This window comes from Rhinolophus sinicus, chromosome 14 (assembly GCF_057876585.1).
Source record: "Rhinolophus sinicus isolate RSI-liver-muscle chromosome 14, RSI-T2T, whole genome shotgun sequence".
Taxonomy (NCBI): Eukaryota; Metazoa; Chordata; class Mammalia; order Chiroptera; family Rhinolophidae; genus Rhinolophus; species Rhinolophus sinicus.
The window spans coordinates 180,787,015-180,798,931 of NC_142514.1; the positions used below are offsets into that span (position 1 = coordinate 180,787,015).

At 57.5% G+C, this 11,917-nt stretch overlaps 1 protein-coding gene across 2 annotated transcripts in view; it reads right to left on the reverse strand.

Moving 5' to 3' along the window:
• Window positions 1-11,655, reverse strand: part of AHNAK (AHNAK nucleoprotein) — a 29,554-nt gene extending 17,899 nt beyond the window's left edge. For both annotated transcript variants that reach the window (XM_074336493.2, XM_074336492.2), the window contains exons 1-4: window positions 11,509-11,655; window positions 1,554-1,655; window positions 1,057-1,213; window positions 504-691 (exon numbers count right to left, since the gene is read on the reverse strand). In XM_074336493.2, coding sequence (XP_074192594.2) covers window positions 504-691; window positions 1,057-1,213 — 345 coding nt within the window. In that variant the 5' untranslated portion in view covers window positions 1,554-1,655; window positions 11,509-11,655. The remainder of the gene's footprint in view (window positions 1-503; window positions 692-1,056; window positions 1,214-1,553; window positions 1,656-11,508) is intronic.
• Between the last annotated feature and the right edge of the window lie 262 nt (window positions 11,656-11,917).

Genomic DNA, 11,917 nt, shown 5'->3' on the forward strand with positions numbered 1-11,917 from the left:
TATTTGTTGAGACTGATTGTGCTTGGTTGAACACTTCCACTTTGAGAACCCATTAATTGTTACATAAACAAGCTGTCAGAAGGATCAGGGGAATGTCCCTCAGGCACTTTGCTGCCCAGTGTCTGACTCACAGATGAGTCCAGGCCTCTGGGAGTAGAAAAATGGTCTGTGAGGCAGAGCTGGGCACCTGTGAAATCATTTCAAAGATTCTGGCAAAGCAGCCGACCTTCCTCCTGGCATCTAGGACCAGACAGCATGAGTCGGTTCCCACGCCGTGGCACTCGGAAGAGACTGACAGAAGACTTTCCGGGGCTGCGTCAGCCACATGCCACATGTGAATAAGAACAGATAGGCTGGCTCAACAGAGAGACAGAGGGGGTGAAATTAGGAGAAAGAATGACAAGAGAGGTCCAGTGGGCAGACAGAAGGCTCAGGAAGTGGGGCCAGCAGGTCGGCGTGACCAGGGGGAGCTCTGGGCACAGACAGGCTGGCAAGGCACTCACCAGAACCACTTCGGAGCTGTGGGAGCTAAAGACTTCGTGGGTAAAGGTCTGGCCAGGCTCAGGGGAGCGGTCCCCCTTACGGTGCAGCTTCAGACCCACGGTGTGGTGCCCCATGGTGCTCAGCAGCTGGGTCACTTCGCCCGACTGCAGGTTGTCAAAGTAGATGGTGGCACCCACAATCTGGTCCCCTGAGCAGGGAGGAACAAGAAGCAGGTCTCAGGGAAAAACAACCAACCACTGCGTGCTCGGCACGCGAACTGACTTGCATTTCACGCATGTCACGACCACCCTGCAACGCCTTGTATAGATGAAAAACTGAGTTTGTGAGTGGAAGTTGGAACTGAGGATTATGTCTCCACCGCCCCACATGACCATCTACCCTGAGGACAGTGAGCAAGTGATAGACAAGAAGGCAGGGCCTGGGCACTGACCATCCTGATGGCACAGGGACCAGGCCCTCCACAGCCACGTGCCCACTTCTGCCTGCCCCCTGCCCATCCCTCCACCCTCACCCACCCCAACCCAGCACCCAGCCCGCACCGAGATGACTCACCCTCCTTGACCACCCCAGTGCGGGCCGCAGGGGAATTCTGCATCACCTCCTGCACAAAGACGCCGTCGTCCCTCTGGGCAATGGTCAGCCCATGGGAGCCGCTGCCCTGCCAGTTGGGCAGCAACAGCTCCCGGGTCGTCTCCTCCTCCTTCTCCATCTGGGATGAGGGAAGGGAATGAGCTGAGGACGGTGGGGTGCACGGCACAGCAATGAGAGTATGAGAAAGCCAGGGGTCTCGGGCACTATGAACTTCGCGGGGGTGGAACACTGTCCCCCAGGTGCCTACAGTGCTTCAAGGGGGTGGAACACTGTCCCCCAGGTGCCTACAGTGCTTCAAGGGGCAGCAGGAAAGACAGAGAGTGGATGCAAGCGGCTTCTGAGGTCACCAGCCCCTCACATCGCTTCCACCCAAGGCCTGCCTCCCGATGCCACCCGGGGTTCTCCACCTTCCCCATCCCAGCACCTCTACCTCTCTCATCACCCTCCATCCTACTGACCTTTAGCAGGACTCTGTTCAGGAGCAAATGCCTTGCCAGGAGCCCGCCCCTCCTTCCTGTCCTCTCCTCAGTCTCTCTCGCAGGGAATCTCGGTCACACAGCCTAGAGAAAAGTTCACAATGATGTCCACACTCAACCACTGCTTGCTCGAACCCCAACCAGCAGCCACGCAAAGGATGCCTGGATATTCTGTTCTCCAGGCCAGGCCAAAGCCCTGACCCCCACTACTGTCATCAATTCCATTCATACATGACTCTCCAGCCTGGGAGCATGGAAAGGGAGTTTAGAGGCCAGACTCAGAGTCAAATCCTGGCTCTGCACCCTTCCAGCGGTGTGACCCTGGATAAGTCATTCAATTTCTCATCTGTGAAAATGGAGATAACAAAGGATTTCCATGAGGACTGAAGAAGAGAGAAAGCACATGTGAAAAGCTCTGGTGCACAGGAGCCTCTCGACATGCATTCTCATTTGGATCTTTATACGAGCTTCAGGAGGGAGATGATACTGTCCCCATTTTACAGATGGAGAGATTGAGATTCAGAAGCCAATTTGCCCCAGATCCACAATAAGGGAGCAACGCCTGGGCGCAGACCCGAGTCTGTACCTCTTTCCCCTACATTCTATCAGGTCTGCAGCTTTAACCATGTGAGACTCCTCAGAGGACAGAGACTCCTCAGTGTCTCCAACACTGGGGGCCACTGGGAGGCCTGAAAGCAGGAACTGTGGTGACACATAGTGCCTCTGGGTCAGCCAGTCCTCAGGACCAGGAGGACCCTGGCCAGTTGGGAGCTCCACAAGCCCTGCCACAGGCAGCAGCTGAACAAAGGGAACCCCAGCCCCCGCCAAGGCACTGGCCCCAGCCCAAGCGGCTGGAGTCCAGCTGAGCTGCCTCAGGGACGTGGTGAGTCAGGGCCCATCTGGCTGGCCACGCTGGGCCCTGAGCCAGGCCCCCATAGGTGCGGGCACTTAGGAGCAAAGACGCCCCTCTGGCCACAGGAAAGGCTGTCAGCAGGAGAGCAGCCCCAGGAAAACAGCGGACAGAACTCAGGATACAGCCACAGCCTACAGCCAAGGCCTATAGCCACCCACACAAAATGGCGGCCGCAGAGTCATCCAGAAACATGTCTGTGGATCTGTGGGGGGGACACTATAAATCATGGAGCACCTCGCCCAGGGCCCCGCCCTAAAGCAGTTTACATCCAGAAATTAGTCAACCAATCAATAAATACATGCATACTGATCACCGTGTGCATGGCCCACATTGCACTGGATCCTGCAGAGCAAAGTAGCGAGGGACAGACACAGCCCAGCCCAGCCTAGCACCAAATTATACACCACATTAGATTCTTGCCTAACTTGACTCGTGCATTCTCTACACATTTATTGAATGCACTCCATGTGCCAGATATGGAGAGTTAAAGGACTCAGTTCCTGTCCCGAATATAAATTATGAGCAAGGTGCTCTGGGTGTGGCCAATTTAGCCTCAGAACATTCCAGAAGGTTTGGGAGACCTTTGGAGGGAATGAAATATAAATAGGGTCTTGAAGGTGCTACCGTGTTTCCCCGAAAATAAGACCTAGCCGGACAATCAGCTCTAATGTGTCTTTTGGAGCAAAAATTAATATAAGGCCTGGTCTTATTTTACTATAAGACCAGGTATAATATAAGACCAGGTCTTATGTTAATTTTTGCTCCAAAAGACACATTAGAGCTGATAGTCTGGCTAGGTCTCATTTTCGGGGAAACACAGTAGTTTGCGTCTAATGACCTGATTGTGTTGCTTGGAAACTCATAGACACTTAGCAGTTCCAACGTGGAGCAGAACACAACCCCGGTGAAGACAGCCAAATGGACCCCTGGCCCCCATCGCCTGAACTCACACCTGCGGTATTAACGATGCGTCACCTCATCCGCACAGGTGCTGCTGGGGCAACACTTCCTCCCTTCCCAACAGGCAGAGGAGGAGCTACAGGAAGTCCCACTGACCCTTTCCAACGTGAAACAGCAGAGCTGGAACTTAAATGGTGCCTCCCTGGCACCGAGAAGCCAGCCCTGCAGACAAGAGCCAGGCAGAGCAGGGAAGGAAAAAGCCTTCCAGCCTGAGGGCTTCTCAGATCTCTGAAGCCACTGCTCACCCTGGCACCCTTCTCTTCCTCCTTGAGCGGGGGCTCCATCTCTCAGCCCAGCATCCTCTCAGCCCAACATCCTGGTGCTGAGCCAGCAGCCTTCGAAGGGGGAGAGCGAGCTCACTCTCACCCACATCTAGGCCCCACCTCCCTCCTTCCCCAATGAATCACTGAGGCCACAACAGCTCCAAACATGCTAAGAGTCACACCTAAAAGCCATCGACAAAGTACTTCACAGGCTAGACCCCCAGTGCCAGTGGGGCTGGGTCTCCAGGGAACACAGGCGGTCAACTTCCCTGCCAGCTCCCTGGGAGGCAGCCCCAGGCCAGGAGCTCCTGGAAGCACAGCTGGGAGGCTCAGGAAGGACTTGCTGCATGCCGGACCTACGCTGCTAATGAACAGGGGAGAAGGCAGTGCTGAGTAGACAAGGGTCCACAGCCTGTGAGAATAGAGGCATTGAACCTGAGGCTGCAGGTTGGCCCTAGCAGGGTGCCAAACACCCCACCCCCAGGCTGCTCTGGTTTAGTGGCCTCCTGGCACAGCCACGAAGGACTCCCCTCTCCTTTCATCTGATCTGAGCCACTCAGATAAGCCAGACATGGGGGTGCTGATAGGGGATTCCAGGCCATGGTGGCAAGGGCCTGTTCTCTGCATTTGGGTCCCAGCACTCAGTTTTGCCCACCCCTGGAGACTGGCTGGTCCTTCCTTCTCCCATACAAGTCAGGGAAAGCCAGGCTGCCCCGGGCCAGGGGCTCTACCCTGCTGCTACCAAAAACAGTCTTTGGAGCTCTGGGGAATTCTGCGTATTCAGCCAAGTGTCCTAAGCCTTTGGAGCTAGAAGAAAGCTTAGAGCTGTGCCATCCAACAGGGTACATCATGTAGCTATTTAAATTTAAATTAACTGAAATTAAATTAAAATTTTAGTTTATTGGTTGCAGTAGTCATATTTCAAGAGCTCAAAAATCACACACGGCTACCATACTAGACAGTGCAGACACATTTCCACTACTGTCGAGAGATCTCTGGCACAGCACTGCCGGCTATTTACACCTGGGGAAAGTGAGGTCCAGAGGGGAGACTAGAGGAGTGTTGGGGCCCTGAACCCAGGCCCGTTGGCTGCCCACCCGTGCTCCACCCGACACTGGCTCACAGTATCCTTGGTGAAGGGACAAGCAGGGCTGCAGTGGAGACCTTCTAAGGCAGAGGGCTGCTTGAAGGGCAGAACAGGAGTGAGATGGTGTGGCCACTCCAGCTGCAGGGCTGAGAGGACACGTCTGAGACTGCAGGGACAAAGTGTAATTCACACCAGAAGCAGCAAAAAGAAAAAGACTGTCCTGGGCAGCTGGTTTGCTCAGTGGCTCGAGCTCAGTGCTCATAACAGCAAGGTCACCAGTTCGATTCCCACATGACCCAGTGAGCCGCGCCTTCTACAACCAGATTCAAAATAACGACTTGACTTGGAGCTGATGGGTCCCAGAAAAACACACTGTTCCCCAATAAAAATTTTTAAAAAAGAAAAAGACCGTCCTGTCGATTCAAAACCTTAAAGAGGGGGTGGCCAGTTAGCTCAGTTGGTTAGAGCGGGGTGCTAACAACACCAAGGTTACCGGTTGGATCTCCACATGGGCCATTGTGAGCTGCGCCCTCCTTAAAAACAAACCAACAAACAAACAAAAATCTGCAAAGAAGATATGCAGAGAGAGCAGCAGGGCTCCGCCCATACCACCTCTGGAGATTGCAGCTAACACTGGGACTGACCCAGGAAGCAGGCTATTTGCCCTGGGCGGAGGGTCTCCACCAGGTGTGACCTCCAAAGGAGCATCCTTCCCCACTGGCCCCAGGGAACAGAGTCCCTTCTTCCCAAAAGCCAGGAGGAATAGGAAGACAGCCAGGGAACGGCCCAGCCTAATGGCTGCAGCAGTCTGAGACAGGCTTGCAGCCAGCATCAGTGACGAGATGACAGGAAGTGATACACACACGCTCCCCAAGAGAAAGGCTCATGTCCTCCATGCCTGTATGCCCCGAACCTGAAGACCAGAGAGACACCAGAGAAGCACGAGTTCGCACATCCATCCATCCAGCACCGGCTGGACACAAGAAGCGCCGCTCCGAGGCAGAGACGAGCTCTCCCAGCCACAGTGAGGACACCACCAGCAATGAAACGTCCACCCTGCACAGTACCCTGCACAAGAGTGAGCCAGCACCACCATACACACAGGCCAGGGAGAAGCAGTCCCCATGCCGAGGAAAACGAAATGACTCACCATCAGAGCTAGAAACTGCCACCAGAGGGAAAGCCCCAAATATTTACAACCAAAACGAGGGGTTGGGATGTTCAAAGAAAAGAGAGACACACCCAGAGGGGCGATCTACTCTCATAACCACTCACTAGACATCAAAGAGGAAGAAAAAGCTCCACAATGAAAGAAAATCTCCAATAAGTTAGAAGAGAATTTTGTGGCCCACCTATGCTGTGCCAGGCACTGTGCTCTAGTTCCATGCCTGGGGTCTCATTCAATCTGCAAACAACCCTATGCGATTAAAAATTAATATCCTTACTTTATAGATGCAGAAAAGGGCCCAGAGGTAAGATGATTTGCCCAAGTACGAGACAGGGTTGAAATGCAAGCCTGGGGTCCTCTGACGCGGCCTTTACCCAGGTAGGGGGGACGAAGGCACAAATAAATACACACACAGGATGAGAAACCACAGAGCAAGATGACCAAGGGAGATAAACAGAAGAAAGAAATCTGTGCTGGAGGGGGGCAGAGTGAGAATCAGAGAGACACACCCACAGGAAGATGGGTCTCGTCCTGGTCCAGCCTGGGGACAGCAAACCCAGAATGGGCAGCGTCCCAGGCATCCCAGAGCCCAGGATCTGAGGGAACTTTTGGTTCTGAGGCTCATGTCCCCACGGGTCAAAAATCCTAAGCTGCCCAGAACCCAGCTCACCTGTAGACTCTCTTGGGCCCCAGCAGGTGAAGGCCCAAAGAATTATCCCCCCTCTAGAACCGGGCACTGACAGGGCAAGGCAAACATTTCCACTCCTGGGAAATGAGAACAGCCACGACAGGCAGACCCTCTTCCCAGAGAAACCCAGAAGTAGATCTCTTCCGGGGCCTAAGCCTCCAAATAGACCTCCATGTTTGCAGCCACCAGACCCCTGTCTGGGAACAAAAAAACAAACAAACAAAAACCCCGTCCTATTTTAACTGGAGTAGAACTGCACAGTTGTCTCCAGAGCCTAAGCTGCAAGCAAGAACTTTTACACTCAACTGACTCTGGTGGTACATGGGGGTGAGGTGGGGAGCAATTTCAACTTGAATGGGATGTGTGTGTTGGGGAAGGTGGAGTCATCAGGGAGAATCAGAACACCTTGCAAGACACAGGCGACATGGGTAATGGAGGACATTCAGAGAAAGACACACAAAGGTGTGTGCACACAGAGATGTTAGTCAGCCCATCCCCCATTCTTCACAGCCCAGAGCAGGCCCACAGCCGCTGCCCTCACCTGCTCCCACAGACACCTGTTAGGGCAGCCGCAGGCCCTGCCCATCATGGAGCGCACCTATACCTGTTAACCTAGTGCCCAGGGTCTCTGCCTCTCTCCATCTGAGTGCACCTGCCTATTGTGCTCCCTGGCCCAGCCCAGGACTCACCAGGAGGAAGGTTTTCCAGTCCTCATCTCCAGCCCTCTCCACCCCTCACCATCAGGCTGAAGTTTTCTGCACCTCCAGCCCCAGCCCCACCCATACCCCAGCCCGCCAGCTGCTTGCTGGGCTCCACCCAGCCACCTTTTCCTATTTCTCTCCCCCCAGCCACGCTAGCTTCCTCCCACTCCCTCAGTGAGCTGCTCCGAAACCCAGGAGTTCCCAGTTCTCACTTTCAGTGCGGAGGGAGCTTCCCGCTTCCTCCCCTGACCAAAAGGGACTCCCCCCCATCTTTGTGAGGGGGGTGGCAGCACTACAGCCTCCAGCAGGAAGTCCCCACACCTGGCCACAGAGCCAGGGAACCTTGCGTCTTAACCCAGGACCACAGGGATTAAGCCACCAACTCTGTGGGTGGCCCCCCACGGGGAGCAGGTAAGCAGGGTGAAGAACACACTGGCTCTCCCTGGGGGCAGATTACAGCTTGAGAGCTGCCCACTGGCCCAATTGGGTGCCCCAACTATGGCCCCCACCGCAGCCCAGCTCTCCACCCAGCGGTCAGGCCACGCCAGTGCAGGGCACTCAGCTGCCAAAGAGCCGCCCCCAGCCCAGCCAGGACATGAGGCCAAGCCCGGATCAGCTCCAGGCACTTCCCCTTCCCCTAGAACCTCCGCTCCTGGCCCCAGGGGACAGGGCAGGATGCCCCTCCCTGACCACCGTGTGCAACTCTTCGGTCTGCCGGCACAGCAGGCTGGGGCCTCAATCCCAGAGCTGTCCTTGCCCTCTTTCCAGCCTCTGGACACAAACTCCAGGACCCGAAACCTGTCCAGGGGGGAGAAATGTACTTCAATCCCTACCTGTAGCCTCCATGAAACGTCCACCACCAGGGTAGAGTCCCATCACTGTCCCCTGCCCCATAACCCCGACACAAGCAGAGGTGACACATCCAGGCCCACTGCAATGCAAGTGCACAGAGGGACACCCTCTCACAGGTAGTAACACACATCTCGCTGCTGTGACAAGACAGTGACCCAAAGCCACAGTGAAACATCAACCCCTGGACTCAGGACCACCAGCTACAGCAGCCCAGCCCCTGCTGATGGGAACTAAGGCCAGCAGGAAGGAAAGGGGCCCCACCAAAACATGCATTCCTGCAGAGCCCTGCTGTAGCCCACCCACAGAGCCCTGAGCCTGAGAGGACGGCAGCTCCCTGGGAGCCTGGGTGAAGCCATGGGGACAAAGAGAGAGCCCTAGACACTCACCACCAACGAAACAGAACATTCTAAACCCTCTCCCGTGGCCACCTCCCTTCCACGTGGTCAGCCCAGTTCCAGGGAGAAAAACTTGGGGGCAACTGGGAATGGTGGGGGGAGAGAGCCAGCATGGGGAGAGTTCCTGTAAGGACTCAGACTAGCTATCCCAGTCGGCCCCTCTTTCTGTCCCCAGGCGGTTCCCAAGTTCTGAGGAAGGTGGTGACCACACCCCAGAGCCCCACACACCCCTCCACCCCCACAGCTTTGCCCCAACCCCTCAAACCAGCTCCTCAGGCTCTGGGTGCTGTGCTCTGCCAGAACTCGCCAGCCAATTCCAAGTTGAGCCAAAAAATCCAGCCTGGCAGTGCCCAGGCACCTCCACCCAGGGCCTCCCTGGGACTGAAGTGACCGGGGGACCCCCAGCCCGTTCCCTGCCCTTTACCAATGCTTGCCTCCTCCTTCATGGTCTCCCATGATTCACTCTCTTTCCTACCCTGGGCCCTAGACCTATAGCCTCCTCCCTGAACCAAGGCTGGCTGGCGCAAGTCCTTAGCTCGGTGAGGTTTGCTCTTCAAGGAGCTCACAGACCAGAACCCCTGAATCACTGCTGTGGGCTCCATATTGGCAGCACCAAGCCCCGCGTGATTTATGTGGCTCCCTGTGTGTCCTGTTTCCTGACCAGTATTCTCAAGGACAGAGCTTTAGAGACACCTTCCAGTCTCCATCTCCAACCCCCCAGACCCTGTGTCCTCTGCTAGCCCAGCTCTCACAGTCCCAGGTTCTCCCCCACCCTCCCTCATCCCACAGCTCACAGCAAGGAGGGCAGTGCCCCCTAAGCCTGGGGCTCCCTCTGCTCCCCACTCTGCACCTCTGCACACTCACCACCCACGTGCTGGCCCAGCCTGTCACCCCAGTGGGCCATGAAGGAAGCTTCCCCATTCAGCTTCAGAGAGGACGTGAGTGCCACACCCTGCCCCAGGGGTTTCCCTCCTGGCAGGCAGGGGAAGAGAGAGCCGTGTGAAAGCAGAATCTACTCCTCCAATTTAGACCTAGCATAGGTGTGAAGGCCATAAAAACCCTTTCAAGGCCTTTTCAATCTCTCCCCCCCACTCCCTTGCCTTCCCCATGACCACAGCCCCCAAGGCATCACTGCACCCCACAAAATCAGCCCAACCCCTCTCCTGTGCTAGGCTGTGAGAGAGGGCATGTGATGCCTGCAACCAGACGCTGGGTTCTAATAGAGGAAACTTTCAAAACCAATTATTGGGAGTTCAGCCCTGTGCTGGGGGCACAAAGGTAAATATCTGGGTCCCTTTTCACCCGTTAAACTCCAGGTCATGTTATAAGGACCCCACTGCCATGGGAAGAACCAGTCCTGCCTTTCCACAAATCCACTCCACAGATCAAGGCACTCAGCAGAGACTGCAAGCTCCCTGGGGGCACCTCACTACCACCTCTCCGTGGCCCCACCCTGTGAAAAGTGTGACCACACACAACGCACACAATTCTCTGTGGTCACATCGCGCAGAGGCACCAGATACGTCGCCCACTTGCTGCTCCGGCCCAGCTAGAGCTGTGAGATTCTCTACCTGCCCCCTCCGCTCCCCTCCCACACAAAGGGCACAGCCAGACCTGCTCAAACTCCACTGTCCCACTCGGCCAGCGGCGCCAAGGGGCTGCGCCCCCACATCCCGGGCCCTGGCACTGCAGGGGGTGCCCAGCGCTGCCAGGGAAGGGCCAGACCCTCTTATACTGCACACCCTCTCCCGGCACGCGAAAGCCTTACATAACACAGTTCGAACACACCCTGAGCACACTGCCTTTGAAACTCCACGGCAGGACTTGGCCCCACGGCACTCTCCCGGGGCGCACTGCTCAAGTGGAGGGCTGCAGAGAGAGCAGCTCAGCCTTCCTCCTACGCGGAGCCCGGCTCCTGCCCCCACCTCCCACACACAGCCCCTTCCCCCTCCCCTTTGCCCCTCACCACTCCTCCCCGAGTTCTGGTTTGAATTAGTCACCGGCTCCAACCACCACATTCCTCAGGCTGCTGGCGCCAATCCAGGCGCTGGGGCGGGGGCCATCCCGCCCGGACGGGTTTGGGAGTGGGGTGGGGGAGAGAGCACCGCCTCCGAAGGGAAGGGGCGGTCCGGGGGGCTGTGCCTCCGCGCAGCCCCCCCACCCACCCACCCCAGTGCAGGAATCTCCCTAATTACGTCCCCCACCCCCACTCCCACCCGTGCCGCTGGGAGGCGCGCTGCAAACTCCAGGCTCCGCGGCCCTAAAGGGAGAAGGGAGTTTTCGCGAGCGGGGCACACAGAGGGGCAAGACTAGGGTGGGGCAGCTGGAGGGGGACTGAGGGGGCCGCCAGCAGCAAGTGAGGGAAAGGCCTGTTGTACCGAACTGGGTGGGGCCGGGAGAACTCGGGCCGCGAGTTCGGGGCGGAGGTGTGGGGAGCTGGGAGGGACAGTGGAGCGCCCGTAGGGTTCCAGGGGCCGCGGCGGCGATCTCGGAAACTTCTCCAATAAACATGGAATAGCAGCGGAGCAGTACGCTGAGCCACCGCCCCAGGGAGAGGGAGTGGTGGGACGGGGCCATCGGGAGCCACCAGGCCCGGAGCGCGAAGCCCTGCTTTGCAGTGGGGCCGAAATCATCCCTCAAGAGAAATACAGACTGGAGCAAAGCACGTTTCGGAGCGATTTTCCAACTTTGCCCAACTTGTGCTCCAACTCCGGAGCCAGAGCTAGGCTCCCAGTGAGCGACGCGTCGACTCCCTGCGCGGCCCCGGGGTGCCCAGCTTGTTCCAAATTGTTTGAATCCTCTCAGTGACACCCACCAAAGCGCCTCGCCCAAGCCCTGCTACCCACCTCCCCTCGCCTGTTCCCGGTGTCCTGTTCCCAGACCGCGCCGCTGTGCGCGGGACGCCCCTACCTGCGCGCTCAGCCCTAGGGCACAGCCATGGCCCGCGCAGGGCCCGAGGTCGCGGTGCTGCGGCTGTTGCAGGCGGCGAGCCCCGGTCGGGGCGGGTCCGGCAGGGCGGGTGGTGCAGTCCCCGCGGCGGAGCTGCTCCGAGTGGCCGGGCCCCCTTGCGCGGAGGCGGCTCTTGTAACTCCGGCTGGGGCGGGCGGGTCTGCCCCGAGATGTGGGGAGAGGGCGGGGCCGGGCGGGGCCGGAGTGGGACTGGGACGAGCTAGCCCGGGCGACTCTGGAGGGACCCGGGAGCAGGCTGCTTGGGGGTGGCGGGGGGCGAGAGGACAGGGACTAGGGGCACGCACGCCCGAAGTACTGTCTACCCCACCCACCCCCCATCCCTTCCCCTTGTACTAGCTCAGCCCTGACT